General features: G+C 39.4%; 1 protein-coding gene and 1 long non-coding RNA gene across 9 annotated transcripts in view; one reads left to right on the forward strand and one right to left on the reverse strand.

The window, feature by feature from the left end:
- Positions 1-21523, forward strand: part of LOC118357200 — a 59533-nt gene that overhangs the window by 6036 nt on the left and 31974 nt on the right. The window lies entirely within an intron of this gene.
- CAGE1 (cancer antigen 1) overlaps positions 4425-21523 on the reverse strand; it is a 54277-nt gene continuing 37178 nt past the window's right edge. For 4 of the 7 annotated variants that reach the window (XM_027602700.1, XM_027602697.1, XM_027602698.1 and 1 more), the window contains 6 exons: positions 21160-21264; positions 20281-20351; positions 8491-8560; positions 5986-6025; positions 5759-5874; positions 4425-4591 (listed from right to left, as the gene is read on the reverse strand). In XM_027602700.1, the coding sequence (XP_027458501.1) occupies positions 4550-4591; positions 5759-5874; positions 5986-6025; positions 8491-8560; positions 20281-20351; positions 21160-21264 (444 nt within the window). In that variant the 3' untranslated portion in view covers positions 4425-4549. Of the gene's footprint in view, positions 4592-5758; positions 5875-5985; positions 6026-8490; positions 8561-20280; positions 20363-21159; positions 21265-21523 lie in introns of those variants that run through there. The other 3 variants (XM_027602701.1, XM_027602702.1, XM_027602703.1) reach the window with 3 other exon arrangements.

Raw genomic sequence — 21523 nt, forward strand, 5'->3', positions numbered from 1 at the left:
AGATAATAGAAAATATATATACTGGTCTCTGCCCTGGTTCCTGGCATAGAGCACCTGAAACTTCTGTATATTCCTGCGTTGGGCTCTGTGTTCAGAACAGACTCTGCTTGGGATTCTCTCTTTCCCTCTCCCCCTCCCCCCCAATAAATAAATAAAGTCTTAAAAAAAAAAACCTTAAAATATATATATTCTAATTGTTCTTCATGGAAGCTTGGCCTTGCTAAATGCAAGAGGATCTGTGTTCAGTTTCACATCTCACCCCTGAGATACCATCATGAATTCATACTGACTCCTAGAGTCCTTTGTAAACATTTCAGAGTGGAGCTGCTAGGTTTGAATTACATATGTCACTTGCTCATATCCAGAGTTGTGTTTCTGTAGGCCAATATCACTACCTTTTAAAGATAGACATAATATACAAAATATTTACATTTTTACAATAATATTAACACAGTCCTATAATTGTTCTTAACGTAACATGACTATGAATTCAGTTCTCACAACAGCTATTATGGAGGAGCCGGGTCTTGAACCTAAATCTTATGATTCCGTGGTGAGGGCTCTTTTTCCTGTAGCATACTGTCTTCCGTGTGCTGTAGTTTAGAGAAGAGTGTGCTAAATACCATTAGAAACTCTCAGGTAAAATAGAGGAGGGGCACCAGGCTGGCTCAGTCAGTGGAGCCTGTGACTCTTGATCTTGGGGTTGTGAGTTCGAGTCCCACGTTGGGTAGAGATTACTTAAAAATAAAACCTTTAACAAACACACACAAATAAATACGCTTTCAGATGAGTGTGACATTTAAATTAGGCCTTGAAGGATACAAATGTGTTAAATATGAGGAGCTGGTTGGTGGGGGGTGGAGAAGGGAGGAAGTTTAGTTGAATTAGGGCAGGGAAGGTCATCCCCAGAAAAGGTAACAAGATGGGCAAAGTAGTGTGGGGCCAGAGCATGTAAAGCAATAGATGTGGGACTACAAAGTAAGAATTTGCAACCATGTCCTTAAAATGTAATTCAGTAAATTATGATACACACAAACACACAAACTCCATGAAATATTATACAGCCTTTAAAAATGAGACTGGCAATATGGAAAAACATTCATCAGAAACACTATGGGCGCCTGGGTGGCTCAGTCGTTAAGCATCTGCCTGCGGCTCAGGTCATGATCCCAGGGTCCTGGGATCGAGCCCCGCATCGGGCTCCCTGCTCCGCGGGAAGCCTGCTTCTCCCTCTCCCACTGCCCCTGCTTGTGTTCCCTCTCTCGCTGTGTCTCCCTCTGTCAAATAAATAAATAAAATCTTTAAAAAAAAAAAAAAAGAAGCCCTATGAGTTGAGATGCCTGGTTGGTTAAGATCAAGTGCTTTGTAAACTGTCAGTCATTTCTCAGAAGGTATAACAGGGCGTGAAAAGAGAGCAGCCATGATAGCTTTAGAGGGGAAGAGGACTGCAGGCAGGATTTTTTTTGGGCGAGAGCAAGAATTCAGTGATGAGTTACAAACTAAAGGTGGGAGAGAATCAAAACAATTGATGGGGCAAGTCCTGAAGAAGATGCGATGGGTCAGAATCACGGGAGCGAGGAACTAGAGGGAAGGAGAACGAAGTGGAGATAAAAAATCGTGAGGCAGAGAGGAGATTGTACCTCCTTGTCATATCCTGTGGTGAGAGCCAAAGCTTTGCTCTGTGAAGGCAGAGGCTGTGCCTATTTCAAAACTTCGCCTCTCCCCTGCAGCCTCCAACTGCAAGAAGAGAGTGAAGCTTTCAGCCATGAGCTCCCACTTACCACGGCACAGCCCCTGGCTGCCTTGAGCATGCCTGTCCTGATCTCCTTTCCTCCAGGCTCAGCGGAAGAGGTGTCCCTGTTCCTATGAGGTGCTGGTGAATCGAGTCTCTCTTTCCTCCCCTGAGACCTTGACTCATCAATTAACCCTGCTCATCCCTTGATCTTTTTAAAAAATTTTTTAAAAGATTTTATTTATTTATTTGACAGAGACAGCGAGAGAGGGAACACAAGCAGGGGGAGTGGGAGAGGGAGAAGCAGGCTTCCCTGTGAGCGGGGAGCCCAACGCGTGGGGCTCAATCCCAGGACCCTGGGATCATGACCTGAGCCGAAGGCAGACACTTAACAACTGAGCCACCCAGGCGTTCCATCATCCCTTTATCTTGAGTCCCTTCCCTGGCCACTGGATCTTTCTCTGCATATATTTAATGGCTTCTTAAATATCTGCTGGATGTTTCACAGCAACCTCACACTCATGCTATCTTTCTCTGCAAACCAGCTGTCCCTCTTGTGTTCTCTACTTCAGTTAGGAGGACACACCCAGAACCCTGCTGGGCTTCCCAGGCTCCTCTGTCCTCACCCCTGCGGTTAAACAATTCCCAAATCCTTTTCACTTTACCTCTGACATTGCCGGACATCCTTATCTTCCTCTTTATTTTCACTGCCATGATTTCAGTTTCTGGTATCACTTTTCCTTGCCTGGAGCACTGTAGCCATATCTCAACAGGTGCTCCTGGTTCTGGCATCACCCATCATCAACCTACCCTTTACAGCACTTTTAGGGTGATCTTTCAAAATGCATATCTGACCACATCACTCCTCTACTTAAAATCTTTCAGAGCTTCTCATGAGGATAAAGTTCACATTTTTTGGCAAGGCAGTCAATGCTATTCATGATCGTCTTCGTCGCCTGCTATATGAAGAACGTGGGTTTATTTTTTTTTTTTTAAAGATTTTATTTACTTGTCAGAGAGAGAGAGACATGCAGGGGAGTGGCAGGCAGAGGGAGAGGGAGAAGCAGGCTCCAGACTGGGCAGGGAGCCCAATGCGGGACTCGATCCCAGGACCCCGGGACCATGACCTGAGCCAAAGGCAGACGCTTAACTGACTGAGCCACTCAGGCATCCCAAACGTGGTTTTTAGGCACGACTTGTGGTTCAGGGGATAAAACACAGCACCTATCAGGCCTCCATGCTTTGAGTGTGCTCTTGCTTTCCCCTTCCATCTGTCTGGGGAATTTCCAGTCAGTGATAGATCTGGCTCAGGTGTCACCCTCTGTGGTTGAAATCTTCCCTGAGTTTCCCCGCACATAGTCCTGGGCCATTTCATCTATGCTTCTAGACCACCCTGGGCAGGTACACCAGCACCCCACTCTGGAACAGAGTCTGTCTCCCTTGGTAGATGATGTAGTCCCTGATGATTTTTGCCTGATTTTAAATTGTGTCCTTGGCATCTAACACCGAGGCTGTCACATAGTTTATTGAAAGTCACTAAATGTGTATTGAACGAAGCACAGGCTTAGACTCTGTATCCTTGAGTCATGTACCAAAAGAGGCACATTCATTTTGAGACTACCTGCGGGTAAAAGATCATAAATGTCTAATAATATACATGGCAAACATAGCGCTTATGCACGCACTCCTGTTTGCAGACAACCTCTCTTAATCCTTCCTTTCTCCACACATGGGTGTGCGGATTCCAGAACTGCATTAGCTGTCGTTATGTTCATATTTGCCTTTCTCCTACCATATTTTAATTTTCCTTAGAGGATCCCCTAAAACTATTAATAATAATGTATCTTTTTAAACTTGAGTCACTTCCAAAACTTTCAGTGCTTAATTTTCTGAAACACAGCACTGTCACAGCTGCAACGGGCTGTGCATTTCTCATCATTTGTCTTCAACAGTATTGCAATTGGCTGAATTTGTGAAGTTAAATTTTCTGTTTCAAAATTCACGTAAGATTTGTCTTACAGAATTCCTCAGCAAAAATGACAGTGATAATAATAGCTTTTATTTATTCAGCCCTTCCTTCAAGGCCAGATATATATTCTCCCTGTATTTTCCTCTTGTATTTACCTGAGTAATTTAAGGGCAAATCTAATTTCAGTGAGCTAAAATCATTTCTTCCCTTCCAGTAGTTGATTAAACATCTACCTCTCCATCCTGGCTCTGGGATTTATCAAAGGATAATATGTATGTATGTACATTTGTTTTCCTGATATATCTCACAAAGTCAGTTGTCACTGGTTCCTTTGTTTAAATTCAGAACTAATTCCTCAAAACTGTGTTAAAGTAGATTTATGAGGGTTACATCTCAGACCAGTCTTCTGCTTTCATCTGGGTTTTAATTCCAAAGGATTTCAGAATTAGTGTCTTAAAATTTGGTTGGTAGTAGGAAGAGCCTGCCTGCTTAGAGAGAAAAAGGATGTCCTCCAGGGGGGAACAAAAAGTTGAAATGAGATAAATTACTATTTTTATGTGTCATTAAAGGTTTGATAATATGGAAGTGCTATTCTGTGTGAATGAAAATAGACATTTGGAAAAGAAGCCACTGTATTCCCCTGTTTATGCTAAAGTAGACTATGTTTCATTGTTCACGGGAGTAAATTAGAAGAAAAGTAATCACATTTTTTGGAATGTAAAACTTCATCATTTATACAGATTTTAATGTATCATTTGTGTGATTGACCTGGGTTCTATACTTGGTAATAATGACTCTGCTCCTGGATTGGTTGACAAAAACGATTAATGTTTAATCTTCAGTCCTGTTTAATTTAAATAATTTCTATTTCCTTCTAAGACATCTGGCATCTAAAAATGAAAGGAAAAAAATGTATCTTTAATTTTTAGGAAACACAGGCATTCAGTGACAGAACAGCTGATTCTTGATTCCATATGGAATTCTTGCTTACATATGCAATTCTTATTCCATAAACAGGTAATTCTTAAATACACATGGAAAAGGGGTACAACCTATAGATAGATGAACTTCTCAGATAATATCAATACTATATTTTAATAAATATTTTTGTTTGTTTTAACCTTTTTCCCATTAAGGAACGGGACAAGGAGCAAGGATGGTTGAGTTTCATCTTCCTTGGTTTGGTTGCCAGCTGGCAGAATGAAGAAAAAGGAATAGAAGCAAGAATCTAAGTGATTCATGAAGTGACTTATCAGCACAGTATAACTAAGAATTGGTAGTATTAGTATTAAGGTATTCTCATAACTCGACTATTAGAACAGCTGGGGCTCAGTGAGGCATATAGAGACATGCCCTTTGACTGTACCCCTCTTCCACAAGGCTATGCCACTTATAAGCCATGGGTTTTCATGAATGCATACCCTTGGCCCAGGGTGGGACAAGGGCAACAGTGGCTGTATCTTCTATTAAGAATTAATCCAGCATGGGTAGCATTGGTCCTGGGTCCTGAGTCTGTCTAACACTGCCTCCTAATTCGTACCTATTATGGGATAGGTGCTTGGGAATACCAAAATGAATATGAGACAATCCCTGCGCTAAAAGGGTTCTAGTCAAGCTGGAGCTTGAGCTGGCAGGTAAGTTTGTGAGGTGGGAACTAAAATAAGGGGACACAAGGAATTGAGAGAGAGCATTCCTGGCAGGGGAAGCTGTATGGGCAATAACAAGAAGGCACAAAAATAACAGCATGTTTGGAAAGTGGCAAGTGGTTAGATATGGTTGGGTGTATGATGGCGAGAAGGAAGCAGTGAATGAGAAGACTGGGGAGGAAGGTGAGGGCCAGCTCATAGAGGACCTTATATGCTGTGTTAGGGAGCTCCATCTGATCCAGAACGCAGTGGGGAACCACTGAAGGCTTTTATGTAGAGAAGGGGCATCATCCTATTTGCTTCTGAAAGATCCTGGTCTACTTGGTGGAGGATGGAAGGAAGGGGCACCAAACTAGAGGCAGAAACACCAAGTAGATGACCATCATAGGCCAGATAAGAAATAATGAGGACCTGACATGAAGCAGTAGCTGCAGAGATGAAGTGAAGACACTGATACAAGGGAAATTTCAGAGGGAGGGCTTCCCAGTTACAGGACGTATGATGATCAGAGGCTGAAGAGGCCTCATCTGGGGACAGAAAGGAAAGCTAAGCTGAACATTCCTGATATTTAATCTTGTGCTACTGTCGAATTACATGGAGATATAACATTCTTTATAGTGGTCATCAATATGACGTACCATGGTCAAGGACTTTGGATGATTTTCTAATCTTTTGGGCCTGTAGGAGAGAGAAAGAGAATGAGGTGAAAAACCAGGGTGGTGGCGGTGATGGCTAGAAGGGCTAAAACAGTGAACCTAGTAAACAAGGACACCATTATTTAATAAATTCTTGCCCTCGGTTGCAAGGAGAAATTACCACTTAGGATAGAACTCTGAGACCCTAAAAGATCAAGCTTTTCAGTGTGTGTAATAGGTGGATCAGTCTCATTGCAATTGAATAAACATATTGAGCCACAGTCTTACTATGTTTTAACATTCTCATGGATTTCTTTAGGATAAGATTCTGGCTCCTTGAAAGTGATAAAGAACTAGAGACAAAAAAAAAAAAAAAAAAATCTGAAACTATTAACGTGCTGTGCTCGCTTCTATCTCCTTTTTTCCCGGTCTTCCACTCCTGAAGACCATTGGCACCAGGAGCATCATAATTCTGAGATGGTGCAGAGGTAGTCTAAAGCGCATTCCCATTGTTGAATTTACTGAGGTACATGGGAAGCTTCAAGGATGGTGGCTGAAGGCTCCTGTAAGTCTCAGGTTTTCTAAGGAACAGCCTTGATCAGCTGGAAAAGGCTTTGTGAGATCTTCTGCTCCAGCTCACCCTGGGCTTTAAAGCCAGTCTAAATCTATACAAAAGGGCCTCAAATCCATTGTATAATTGGCTAGGTATCAGTAAACAACTATCCGGACTAGTGAAATGTGTGAATTTATATGCTGATTTTCTTATTTTAAAATGATTCCGGGAAAAAATATTCCACCGTTTCTGTCAGCAACTGAGAGAAGATTCATAATTAGTTTAAATCAGCAATTACTGAGCATCTGTAATATGCCAGCCATCAGATCATATTCTTTCATATTAGGAAAAAAACCCTCATAGTTAACCTATCACTTTGCAAATACTAGTATAAATCTGCTAAGGGGGTTTAATTTTCAAAACATAGTTGTATTGCAAATGGTATGCTGAACATTCATGACTCATGACATAGTCAAAATGCAACTTTAATGTCTGCCTCCTGTTTCTACTTTAGACTTTGTTCACTCAGGGGAGCTTTTCCTTTGCCATTGGCTGAATATGAAACAGGCCCAGTGAGGTTTTATGCTTACTCTAAGATAAGGTCAGTCCTAACTGTGAAACATGCACACAATCTCAATTCGGTAAGCAGAATATCCAGTCTTAAATATTAATCCTTTAATCGTCATTCAAAGGTAGGATTTCTCATCCCCCTCTCTAAGCTAAGCCTTGTAGTTGGTGGACACCACCTGCCACTGGAGGTCAATTTCCGCTCTCTGTTGGTTCTCCACCTTCTCCATTTGCAGGAGGAGGGAGAAGAAGTAAGGTGATAGGACATTTTTACTTGGCTTGGTGGCTTCAGAGTCTCTGGGCTTGGAAAGTAGCTTGGAAAGTAGCTAAGCTGATTCTCTCTTTGCGGAGCTTGCCATGGCGAGGGACCTCTGTCCTGTAGTTGCCCTTGACTGAGGCTGATGGATCTCTCTTCTGGTGGTCACTTGATACTCCTTCATCAGCCGCTAAGAATCTGGCATTCCCTTCCAGCCTCTTGCTGCTGGTGTCCCTCCAGGTGGCTTTGGGCAGAGCCCAAGATAACTCAACTCCCTCCTGCTTGGTTCTTAACAAACTGTCACACACATCTTTTGTCCTGGACAAACTCAGAGAAAACAGGCCCCTCTGTGGGACTACCACAGCTTGCTTTAGTTTTCTCAGACATGGTTCATCACTGATCCCCTGTTTCCCAACTTTTAGGAAATGCAGATCAAAGTTCTCCAGGCTATCTTCTAGAAACCCTCTGTCCAGGCTTTAGATAAAAGAGGTAGACTCATCTGGGGGCAAGGGGAGTCCATAACATGACGGATTCAAAGAAATTTCTTCTCCAGTCTTCCCTACTCTCTTTTTATATATTGGATCTGGCCAAGAGATATGAGTCATGAAACAGATTCTTTGAAATTTCCTTCAGAAACTCTGCACACGGGGAAAACTCACTCTCACTTTAAGAACTGGCGACTGTTTTATTAACACCTCACGGACTAGGCCACGAAGAACCCCATTTTAACATCCTGCTATGGTCTTAACCCCATAGGGTTTGTGCATATACCATGTAGCATCAAATCTACGGAAATAATGGATGGTAAGTTTAACATCAGTATAAGAAAATCTGGTCATAAAATACATATATAAGCTGTTTTGCTGTAGACAAAAATCTTAGCTCATAATTTTTATAATATCTTCCTTAGAGGTGATTGTAAGTTCCGTGAGGGCAGGTATTCTGGCTTTCCAATTAAAGTTCTACAAAAAAACTTTTATGAAGCAACTATTTTATGCTAGGCAAAATACCAAGCACTTGCATATAGTTTATCTTAAATTAAAAGGAGAAAAGGTTTTTTGATGTATTATTTATATACTTATGTTTTAAAGTTAAAGACATTATTATTTAGAAAAAAAAGAGAAAAACTTACCGTGGTTTTTTTCTTGCTCTCTCTGGGCCTCCTAATTAAATCTTCCAAATGTTTATTTCTCTCTTCTAAACTGGAGGGAGAAACAATTGAATTTTATGACTAAAATTGACTTTTCTAAACTGATACTTTGTTGGACTCACTGGAGGATTTGAGAAGATAAATATAAATGGCAAATCTGGCTTTTTGTCAGAGTCTCTCATCCATCTACCTCACCATACGACAATTTGGGATTCCTTTTTTTTTTTTTTAATATTTATTTATTTGACAGAGAGCACAAGCAAGGGGAGCAGGGAGAGGGAGAGGAAAGAGCAGACTTCCAATGGAGCAAGGAGCCCAACGTGGGACTCGATCCCAGGACACTGGGATCATGACCTGAGCCAAAGCCAGCCACTTAACCGACAGAGCCACCCAGGCACCCCGACAATTTGGGATTCTTTCCTAGCAACTCCAATAATTTAATCAGTTTCTCCCTTTAGGGGTTCCAGTAGTGAGGAGGGAAAATAGACAGTAGTAAACCTATAAAGTGACAGTTCGATGTTTTATTCATTTACACAGACAGTGGGTAGAGAACTGATCCCTGGTTCCCTGATTCCCCACGAAGAAACCCACCCCAGGGTGGGGGGGTAACGTGTTAAAAACACAGCCCCTGAACTGTGAGCTGCTTTAACATGGGGAAATGTGTAATAGTGTCATAGGAAGGATCATAGCATTCAGGTGCCTGTTAGAGATTTACTTGTGTTCTACTTTTATGGCTTCCAACAAAAGAGATAACAGCAGGTTCCCTTTTTGCCTCTAGGAGGGGAAATTCAATTAGAATGTCTCTTCCCAAACTTGCTTTCCCATCCAGGGACAGTTTGTTACTTTCCTGTGACTGCCGTAACAAATTACTACAACCTTGGCTTGGAACAACACATATTTATTCGGGATGTCAGAAGTCTGAAATCAGATGCACTGGGCTAAAATCAAGGTGTCAGCAAGGATGTGCTCCCTCCAGAGGCTCAGGAAGAGTATTCTTTGCCTTGCCTTTTCCATCATGTCTGGCTGCAGTCCTAATTCCTTGGTGCCTGGCTGTCAGCACATCGCCTTTTCTGCCTGCTTGCTTGCTTGATCACATTGCCTTCTTCTGTCATCAAATTTCTGTCTGCCTCCCTCTCACAACAACCATTATGACTGCATTTCCGGCTCCCCCGAATAATCCAGGATAATCTTGCCATCTCAAGATCCTTAATTTAATCACATCTGCGAAGTCCCTTTTGCCAGATAAGGGCACATTCTCAAGTTCCAGGGAATCGAACTTGGATCTCTTTGGGAAGCCATTACTCAGCCCACCACAGAGATAGGAAATCCTCTTGCAGGAGTCATCACCTCAATGCAAATGCCTATGGAAGAGTCAGGATACAGAAATACAATTGATTTTTGTATATTGATCTTGTGTCCTGCAACTTTGTTAATCTCTTAATAGTCCTAGTAGCTTTTTGTAGAATTCATCAGATTTTCTACACAGATGATCATGTCATTTAAAAAACAAATTCATTTTTACTTGTTCATTTTCAACTTGAATGTCTTTTCTTTCTTTCTGATTGCATTGGGTAGAACTTCCAATACAATGTGAATAGAAGTCTTATTTCTGATCTTGAAAAAGTATTCAGTCTCTCATTATTAAGTATGATTGAATTTTATAGGCTTTAAGGGCACTTGTCAGTGTCCTTTACATTAATGTATTAATGTAATACGTAGAAAAAGTACTTTTTCTATGGATGCTGTTCATCATATTGAATGAGTTCCCTTCTATTCCTAGTTTGTTTGGAGTTTGTATCAGGAATGGCTTTTGTGAAATGTTTTTTCTGTCTGATGATCACATGCTTTTTCCTTTTTAATTTTTAATATGTTGTCTTACGTTAATAGGATTACTTCACATAGAGCTGACTTCCCCCTTTCTTTTGCCCATATAAGGCAGTGTTCACAGGCTTCAGGGATTAGGACACGGATATCTTGTAGGGAGCCATTTTTTCTATAATTATTGTTCTGCCCTTTACTTTTACCTCTCCTTTTTCTCATGCCAACCGTTTTTCATTAAAAAAGAAAAAAAGTCAAAGAAAGACAATGGAATTATGACTATAAATAGAGCAGTGAACCATTGTTCACCTGATTCTCTGTGATCAGGGTATTTAAACCACGGATTCTAAGATTTTATTTATTTATTTGGGGGGGAGGAGCCGTGGGAGAGGGAGAGAGAGAATCTCAAGCAGACTCTGTGCTGAGTGCGGAGCCTGACACAGGGCTTGATATCATGATCCTGAGATCATGACCTGAGCCGAAACCAAGAGTCGGATGCCACCACTGAGCCACCCAGGCTCCCCCAAGCCATGGATTTTTAATACCATGTTCAAGCCAAGCAAATATTGTTGATCACCTTGTACTCAGACTATAATGGAATTAGGAAGAAAGGTTATGGATTTAAACTCTGGAATTAAAAAAATAAATAAAATAAACTCTGGAATTTTCTGACTTCTGATTTGGTTTTGCATGGAAAAACATTTGTGGGGACTTCACGTGGGTAGAAACCAGAGTCGCTGTGAAAGGGCAGGAACTGTTGTCTGTGAATCCAGTATTGTCTGTAAGAGACATGGCCTTGGAGATATTCTTCGAGGACTCAGTGGGTACTCTATGGATGGTAAACAGTGAATACATTAATGTAAAGGACACTGACAAGTGCCCTTCAAGCCTATACACTACAGTCCATGATGGATAGACAATGAAATGGAAGATCACCAAGAATAACAAGGCAGCATGGCTGGAGAAGATGCGAGGCCAGGATAGGAAATGACCTGAGACTTTTTTTTACTACAACTTTCAACCCATTACTCCATGGATATTTTATTGTGCTTCACTTACTTATTCTTTAATCTTCCAATAAGGACAAACATATCTTCCCAAAGTTCATGCACATTTTTTGTAGGGAACTTTTGTTTGCCATCATAAATAGAATTTTAAAGCTTGTATTTATTTACAGTGTGTTGCTCATGTACAGAAATTCAATTGACTTTGGAACTTCTTCTTGTAATTGTCATTTTTACTAAAAATATCAATAATTTATCTGTAGATTGTTTTGGGCTTTCTGTGTAGGTAATTATATCATTGGAAAATAATGACAATTTTGTTACCTTCAGACCAATCTTTATAAGTTTTCTTTCTTTTTTAAAAAAGATTTAATTTATTTGCGCGCGAGAGAGAGCATGAACAGGAGGGGCAGAGGGAGAGAGAATCTCAATCAAACTCAGTGCTGAGCATGGAGCCCAAAGTGGGGTTCAGTTCCATAACCCTGAGATCATGACTAGAGCTGAAACCAAGAGTCAGATGCTTACCTGACTGAGCCACCCAGGCGACCCTACAATTTTTCTTTCTCTCTTTTTATGGCACTGGTGAGGACTGCTAGAGTACTGCTAAATAGAATTGGCAACAACCATGGGTTTATTCATCTTGTCCCTAATTTTTAGATGACATACTTGGAGTGTTTCAGTTGATTATTATATTGGCTTTGATTTTTGGGGGGGAAGGTGATGGGAACATAACTCTTAATCAAAAAGAAGACTCCCTTACTCGTATTTTTGTCATGAGCTCTCCAAAAACAAAAACAAAAACAAAACTTTTAATGTATACTGGTGTAGAATTCCTGAAACTACTGAAATATTTTCTCCCTTAATCATTTAATATGGTGGATTTTTAATAGACTTTCTGATGTTGAACCTTTCATTGCTATGATAAATTTAATTTGCTCAGGATGCACTGTTGTTTTTTTCATTGCTGGGTTCACTTTGTTTATAATTTTTGTTTAGGGTTTTTGCATATTTATGATGAAATTAGCTTATCATTTACTTCTCAGGCTGTCCTTGTCTGGTTTTAATGTTAAGATTATGTTATTTTTCTATCTTTTGAAAGAATTTGCTTAAGATTGGGTTTATCTGTTTATTAAATGCTTGGGAAAAGTGTGGGGAAAAATTTCAAACAACTGCTTTATTTATTTATTTTTTTATTAACCTAAAATGTATTATTTGTTTCAGGGGTACAGGTCTGTGATTCATCAGTCTTACACAATTCACAGCGCTCACCATAGCACATACCCTCCCCAGTGTCCATCACCCAGCCCCCCAGCCCTCCCACCCCCCTCCACTCCAGCAACCCTCGGTTTGTTTCCTGAGATTAAGAGTCTCTTATGGTTTGTCTCCCTCTCTGGTTTCATCTTGTTTCATTTTTCCCTCACTTCGCCTTTGATCCTCGTCTTGTTTCTCAAATTCCTCCTATCAGTGAGATCATATGATAATTGTCTTTCTCTGATTGACTTATTTCGCTTAGCATAATATCCTCCAGTTCCATCCACGTTGTTGCAAATGGCAAGATTTCATTTTTTTGATGGCTGCATAATATTCCATTGTATATATATACTCCACATCTTCTTTATCCATTCATCTGTTGGTGGACATCTAGGCTCTTTCCACAGTTTGGCTATTGTGGACATTCCTGCTATAAACATTGGGGCACACATACCCCTTCAGATCACTACATTTTTATCTTTGGGGTAAATACCCAGTAGTGCAATTGCTGGGTCGTAGGGTAGGTCTATTTTCAACTTTTTGAGGAACCTCCGTACTGTTTTCCAGAGTGGCTGCACCAGCTTGCATTCCCACCAACAGCGTAGGAGGGTTCCCCTTTCTCTGCATCCTTGCCAACATCTGCCATTTCTTGACTTGTTAATTTTAGCCTTTCTGACTGGTGTGACGTGGTATCTCATTGTGGTTTTGATTTGTATTTCCCTGATGCTGAGTGATGTTGAGCACTTTTTCATGTGTCTGTTGGCCATGTGGAGGTCTTCTTTGGAGAAATGTCTGTTCATGTCTTCTGCCCATTTCTTGATTAGATCATTTGTTCTTTGGGTGTTGAGTTTGATAAGTTCTTTATAGATTCTGGATACTAGCCCTTTATCTGTTATGTCATGTGCAAATATCATCTCCCATTCTGTCTGTTGTCTTTTGGTTTTGTTGACTGTTTCCTTTGCTGTGCAAAAGCTTTTTAACTTGATGAAGTCCCAATAGTCCATTTTTGCCCTTGCTTCCCTTGTCTTTGGCGATGTGTCTAGGAAGAAGCTGCTGCGGCTGAGATCAAAGAGGTTGCTGCCTGTGTTGTCCTCAAGGATTTTGATGGATTCCTGTCTCACATTTAGGTCTTTCATCCATTTTGAGTCTATTTTTATATGTGGTGTAAGGAAATGGTCCAGTTTCATTCTTCTGCATGTGGCTGTCCAATTTTCCCAACACCATTTGTTGAAGAGACTGTCTTTTTTCCATTGGATATTCTTTCCTGCTTTGTTGGATATTAGTTGGCCATAGAGTTGAGGGTCCATTTCTGAGTTCTCTATTCTGTTCCATTGATCTATGTGTCTGTTTTTGTGCCAGTACCATACTGTCTTGATGATGATATCTTTGTAACAGAGCTTGAAGTCCGGAATTGTGATGCCACCAGCTTTGGTTTCCTTTTTCAGTATTCCTTTGGCTATTCAGGGTCTTTTCTGGTTCCATACAAATTTTAGGATTATTTGTTCCAGGTCTTTGAAAAGAGTTGATAGTATTTTCATAGGGATTGCACTGAATGTGTAGATTGCTCTAGGTAGCATAGATATTTTCACAGTATTTGTTCTTCTAATCCATGAGCATGGAACGTTTTTTCCATTTCTTTGTGTCTTTCTCATTTTCGTTCATGAGTATTCTATAGTTTTCTGAGTACGGGTTCTTTGTCTCTTTGGTTAGATTTATTCTTAGGGATCTTATGGTTTGGGGTACAATTGTAAATGGGATCGACTCCTTAATTTCTCTTTCTTCTGCCTCGTTGTTGGTGTATAGAAATGCAACTGATTTCTGTGCATTGATTTTATATCCTGCCACTTTATTGAATCCCTGTATGAGTTCTAGCAGTTTTGGGGTGGAGTCTTTTGGGTTTTCCACATAAAGTGTCATATCTGCAAAGAGTGAGAGTTTGACTTCTTTGCCGATTTGAATGCCTTTTATTTCTTTTTGTTGTCTGATTGCTGAGGCTAAGACTTCTAGTACTATGTTGAATAGCAGTGGTGATAGTGGACATCCCTGCCGTGTTCCTTACCTTAGTGGAAAAGCTCTCAGTTTTTCGCCATTGAGAATGATATTCACTGTGGGTTTTTTATAGATGGCTTTTATGATATTAAGGTATGTACCCTCTGTCCCTACACTGTGAAGAGTTTTAATCAAGAAAGGATGCTGTACTTTGTCAAATGCTTTTTCTACATCTATTGAGAGGATCATATGGTTCTTGTTCTTCTTTCTTTTAGTAATCAAAAAACTGCTTTAATATGCTTATGATAATTCCGATTTTCTTTCTTCCCTGAGTCAATCTGAAAATATTTTTTTTGTAGGGGCACCTAGGTGGCTCAGTCAGTTCAGGTCAAGGTCATGAGATGGAGCCCTGCATCAGGCTCTGCTCTCAGCAGGGGAGTCTGCTAAGGATTTTCTCTCCTTCTCCCTCTGCCCCTCCCCCCTGCTCACTAGCTCAAATAAATAAATAAATAAAATCTTAAAAAAAAACTTTTATAAAAAAATTTTTCTACAAAAATATTTCTTTTTTTAAAGATAATTTTTTTTTAATTTTGAGAGAGAGAATGAGAGAGAGAGCGAGAGAAAGAGAGCACATGAGAGGGGGGAGGGTCAGAGGGAGAAGCAGACTCCCCACTGCGCACGGAGCCCGATGCGGAACTCGATCCTGGGACTCCAGGATCATGACCTGAGCCGAAGGCAGTCGCTTAACCAACTGAGCCACCTAGGCGTCCCTACAAAAATATTTCTACAGAAATTGCATTTCACCTAATTTTTCAAAATCATTAGTATAAAGTTTTTATTATATCTCTTTAATCTCTGCTGCGCCTGTTGTCATGTCTCCATTTTCATTTCATTTTGAAGTTTCCAATAGTAAAGTCTTATTGTCAGTAAATGATCTACGTTTTTGTCTGAAATTCCTGTATCTCATCTGCATTTCTTCAAGAGTTCAAGTGGCTAAAGCATTCTTGGTTGGCACTGATTCTTATCAGCACTTTGCAGATGGTATTCCATTCTCTTCTGGCTTTTATTGTTGCTGTCAACAGGAGAGCTGTCAGTCAAACTGGCTTTCATTTGCAGATACCTCATTTCTCTAAGCCTGGTTTTAAGATAGGCTTTTATCTAGTTTTCTTTAGTTTCACAACACTGAGAGGTCTTGGTTTCTTTACGTTTATCCTGTTCAGATTAAAACCTGAGCATTGAGTTGTATTTATTCTGAAAAATCCTCCATAGTTTATTCTCTACTCTTTTATTCTCTTTTTCTAAAACTTCAGATATTTTGGATTTTTCTACTCTGAGCACTGTTTCACTTGACCTTTATTTCATATGTGTCTGTGTGATACAGCGTATGGATTTTTTTTCTCTAACTCACTAATTCTTTCTTGTTCTTTGACCAATCTGCCGTCTATCCTGTTCATTGAGTATGTATTACGCAGGTATGTATGTATTTCTGTGACAGTAAGGAACTGGAAGAAGGGTCATGTTAGATAGTGTGGTCGTAGAAGGCCTTCTCTGAGGAGGTGACATTTGAACTGAGACTAACGGTCGAGAAGGATAGAATGTCAGCTCAAGGGAAAACATTCCAGGCAGAAGAAAGAGCAAGAGTGAATGCCCTGAAACAGGGCAGTCTTGCCAAGTTCTAGGAACTAAAAGGAATAATGAGGTTAAGGAGAGCCCAAGCTGAGGTGAGAGAAACAGTACAAGGTAAGATTATGTAGGGTTGGGCGCCTGGGTGGCTCATTTGGTTAAACAACTGTCTTTGGCTCAGGTTATGATCCTGGAAACCCAGGATCAAGTCCCACATCGGGCTCCCTGCTCAGCAGGGAGTCTACTTCTCCCTCTGACTCTCCCCCCTCTCATGCTCTCTCTCTCAAATAAATAAATAAAATCTTAAAAAAAAAAAGATTATGTAGGGTTTTAGAAGCTGTAGTGGAGTCTGCATTTATATTAAGTGTGGGGGGGAGGCTATTCAAAGATTTAAAGCCCTTTAAAATAGTGCAATCTGACTTGTGGTTTTTAAAATAATTTTTAGAGAGGTATAACTGACTAATATTTTACATTAGTTTCAGATGTACAACATGTTTTAGTATTTGTATATATTGTGAAATGATCACCACAGTAAGTCTAGTTACCATCTGTTACCATATAGTTACAAAAAATTTCTTTCTTGTGATGAGAAATTTTAATATTTACTCTCTTAGCAACTTTCAAATATGCGACGCAATATTCTTAACTATAGTCACCATGCTGTACATTACATCCTGAGGACTTATTTTATAACTGGAAGTTTGTACCTTGTGACCACCTTTACCCATTTCACTGACCCTCCCCAACCCCACACCAACCACTAATCTATTCTCTGTATCTATGAAGTTGTTTTTGTTTTGTGTTTTAGATCCCACATATAAGGGAGATCAGATAGTATTTGTCTTTCTCTCTCTGACTCATTTCATTTAACATGATGCCCTCAAGGTCCATCCGTAGTGTCACAAATGGCTGCATTCCTTTGTTTTTATGACGGAATCATATTCCATTGCATACATATACCATGTTTTCTTTATCCATTTATCCACTGATGTAGGTTGTTTCCATATTTGACTATTGTAAATAACGCTGTAATGAACATGGCGGTGCATATATCTTTTCAAGATAGTTTTCATTTTCTTCGAATAAAGACCCAGAAGTAGAACTGCTGAATCATATGGTAGTTGTATCTTTAATTTTTTGAGGAACTTCCATACTGTTTTCCACAGTGGCTGCACCAATTTACATTCCCACCAACAGTGCACATCTCCACATCTTAGCCAACACTTGTTACTTCTAGTCTTGTTAATAATAGCCCTTCTAACAGCTGTGGGGTGATTTCTCATTGTGATTTGGACTTGCATCTCCATGATGATTAGCGATGTGAGCACCTTTTCATGTACCTGTTGGCCATCTGTATATGTTGAACTGGGGTATTTTTGTGAGAGGATCCACCTCTCACCATGATGTTGTCATAGATGTCATGGGGAGTAGGGTAGAGAGAACAAGTCCAAAATTTCATAGAAAAGTATTCCTGAACCAGGAGTGTATGGAGCAGGGATTTCTATATCTGAAACTGATCTGGCTACAGGTGTTAACAGAGAAAGCAGTGTTTGGGGGAAAGATGCGTGATAACTTGAATCTCTGCAGCATTGTGGAAAAGCTGCTTTAGGCCGACTGGGAAGAGAGTGAATGTATCTCTAAGGAAAGGGCATTTGAGTGGGGATTTGAGGGACAGTAGGAGATAACTGAGGTGCAGGTAGCCTGAGCATTCCAGGTAGAACAGCCTATACTAACGCCATGAGGCAAAAGGGAAAGTGATGCATTTGAAAAGCTATAATATCTCCAGTGTGGCTGAAAGCAAGGCAGGGGGGGATGGTGAGATGAGATTGGAAAGGCAGGCAGAAACTGTATCTTGAAAAAACTTGTAGGCCATGTTAAGAATTTTTGCCTTTATCTAAAAGTGATGGTTTGTTTCCCCCACCCTCCTTTACCCCCCTCCCCTATGTTCACCTGTTTCGTTTCTTCAATTCCACATCTGAGTGAAATCATAAGGAAACAAACTGTAAGAGACTCTTAAAAATAGAGAACAAACTGAGGATTGCTGAAGGGGAGTTGGGTGGGGGGATGGACTAAATGGGGGGTGGGCATTAAGGAGGGCACTTGTGATGAGCACTGGGTGTTATATGTTAAGTGATGAACCACCAAATTCTACTCCTGAAACTGCTATTGCACTGTATGTTAACTAACTAGAATTTAAATAAAAATTTGAAAAAAAAATAAGAGCGATGGTAGAAATCACTAAAAGTGTGCTAAGGGGCATGATCAGATTTACATTTCACAAAGATCACTCTGACTGCATGTACAAAATGGACCTCACCAGGTTCCTTCTTTTATTTAGTGTTTTAGAAAAGTCAAATACCATTAAGGGCTTTTATAAGTAAGCAGCTGTTTCTAAGATGCAAGGCATGTAAATTGAAAACTACAGAATATCCAGTGAAAATATTTGGAGAAAGATCCTTCAAATACCACTAAATTTTAACAGAATACACTAGCACCAGTTGAAAGAAACATTGCTCTAATAATGATGTATTCGATAATTTTTGAAGCAGCATACACCTTTTAATAAGATCAAAGCTAATTCACTGTAATTAAAAAAACTGTCTTCCTGAATATAATAGACTATATTTGATTAAAAAGATAACAATCCTGATCACTTAAATCAATTCACACAGTATGCAGCAGTGGTTCTTGAACTGTCCAGACATTCTAATCTCCTGGACAATACACTGATGCCCAGAACCCATGTGATATTTTAGCTTATTGGATTGAGGAGTAGAGTCTGGGCATTGGATGTTTTTTAAAAAACATTCAAGGGAATTCTATTTTTTTTAAAGATTTTATTTATTTATTTGAGAGAGAGAGAATGAGAGATAGCACGAGAGGGAAGAGGGTCAGAGGGAGAAGCAGACTCCCTGCTGAGCAGGAAGCCCGATGTGGGACTCGATCCCGGGACTCCAGGATCATGACCTGAGCCGAAGGCAGTCGCTTAACCAACTGAGCCACCCAGGCGCCCTCAAGGGAATTCTAATAAGCAGTCATAGTTGACAACCATTTTAGTACAATTTATAGAACTCAGATGTCAAGTCTCTTCTTGAACACAAACTGGATAAGCCAGTTTTCTGAAATACAAGTTTAATAAAACAATTTGAATTTTAAAAATAACTTGGGCAAAGCAATATGGCTTGAGTAATGGTTTGATATTGTTTTAGAAATATTAGGTTATTTGTTATTTTTATATTTTATGAGCCCATGATGATTGAACATTGGCTGAGTTTTCTTGGTAATAAGTTAAGGAGGAGACTTATTTCACTTCTCTTGAGTGTATAATAACATCTCCTTCCTCCAAATTTAAAACTTGTCAGTGTCAGTCTGAAAAACCAGAAAATCGTTTTAACATTCATTTTGCTTAGAAACAATAGTGAAAAACAAAAACAAACTTCCCAAGGTACAAATACCCACACTGTCTTTCAATTACCTTGTGGTGAGTTACCCTATAGAAAGTTCATATTTGGGGTGTCTTTCTATGTAAGATTAGACCTTTTGCTTAAAAACTCTAGTGCTCGTCAGCACAGTATAAATGAAACTGTGGGAAGGATGAGGAAACAGCATATGGAAAATGAGGATAATACATGAGTGAAAAAAATTTGGAGAATTTAAAAATTTTGGAGTGTTTTCAAGCTGAATCTCATTCTAATGAGAATTTAGTTGGCTCTTAATAAACATACATGCATGTTTCATTTGGAGTGCATTCAAAAACTTTTTGTGGATAAAGTCTAAGCATTGCAAGGTTATTTTACTTGAATACCATGGAATATCTTCTGAAATTTTTGGATATCTCTCACTAATTCCGTCACCTCCCTCCTCCCTGAAATCAAAGGGAGCTCTGAGAAAGGAAGATGAAAATCCACTTATTCAAGTAGTCAGACATTAAACAGACTCTTTTATTGAAAAAAAAAGTCTTAATTTATAAAAACTGAACATTTTTCCTCTTCCAAGGAGTCTAAGAACAGAAACTTGGCAAGCCAGAGAGCAAAATAAAATATGAGTAAATGTTTACAAAATTAAAAATTAAGCTTTTTCAACTTACTATGCAGTCTGGGAGTGGGATATCGTGAGTCTTTGGTCAGCACATTCTATGATTTCTTCATATGATGTAACCTTGAAAAAGGCTAAAAATTATTCTCTGATAAATTGTAGAATTTTTGTTTATTTTTTGCTTTTAAAAAAAATCTCTACACACTGACATTCTATTATGTGACTCCCACCAGTAATTTTACAGTAGGCAAAACATCTTCCTTACAGTTTGAAATCAGGAATATGAATAGAAATAGAATTATAAAGTGCCTACTCATCATGAAGGAGTGAAGTATCAGAAAGTGGACAACCTCAGTGGGTCAACTATAATCCAGTTGTCTTCCACACAAGCGGTGGATGTATCCACTACGGGTTAGAGGCTGTGCAGTTAAAGTTAATGCAGCTTTGAGGAGGTAAACTAGAATGTTAGGTTGGCAACATTTATAATTACCCTCAAAATGAAGTTATAATACGAAGACCTGAAATTGCTGATGGCAGAGGTAAAGATACACACAATGTTCTTTGCTAGGTGTCAGCTAAAAAAGCGAATGAGAGCATTTATAATGTCATTAAAGAAGTAAAAGGAATCAATATAGATATGTTCCATCATTCCTCAGATCCTTTGCAGCACCAAAATTCTATTATTTTAGTATTTGGCATAGTTTTAATTTTTTAAATTTTATTATTTTTAAAAGATTTTATTCATTCATGAGAGACAGAGAGAGAGAGAGGCAGAGGCAGAGGGTGAAGCAGGCTCCCTGCAGAATCCTGATGCGGGACTCAATCCCAGGATCCCGGGATCATGACCTGAGCTGAAGGCAGACACTTAACCGACTGAGTCACCAAGGCATCCTGGCATCATTTTTAAATGATTTCTATAAGAAATCTGTACCTTATTTATTAAGTTGCCTAAATGTCTTTGATGTTTGTCATTTTCTTCAATGAGTCTGTTGCAGTGGTCTTCTTCTGACTCTAGAAGATTTCTCAGTTTTGCAATCTATGGAGTAAAAATCAGTAAAAATACTAACTTGGAAACTGTCATGAAAACCATATACTGCGAACAAATGAGAACAGTGACCTAAACTTTATTCCAAGAGTGTCTTAAACCAAGTTGTACCATAAGTGAAGCAATAGATGCTAATCCTAGTTAGATTGCATTTAGAACAGATAAGCAGAAATTATAATTTTATAATTAGTTATAATTCTCTCCAATTTAATATTATGCAACAGTTTTGCAAATAATTTAACACTTGTTA

The sequence above is a fragment of the Zalophus californianus genome, chromosome 7, assembly GCF_009762305.2.
Source record: "Zalophus californianus isolate mZalCal1 chromosome 7, mZalCal1.pri.v2, whole genome shotgun sequence".
NCBI lineage: Eukaryota > Metazoa > Chordata > Mammalia > Carnivora > Otariidae > Zalophus > Zalophus californianus.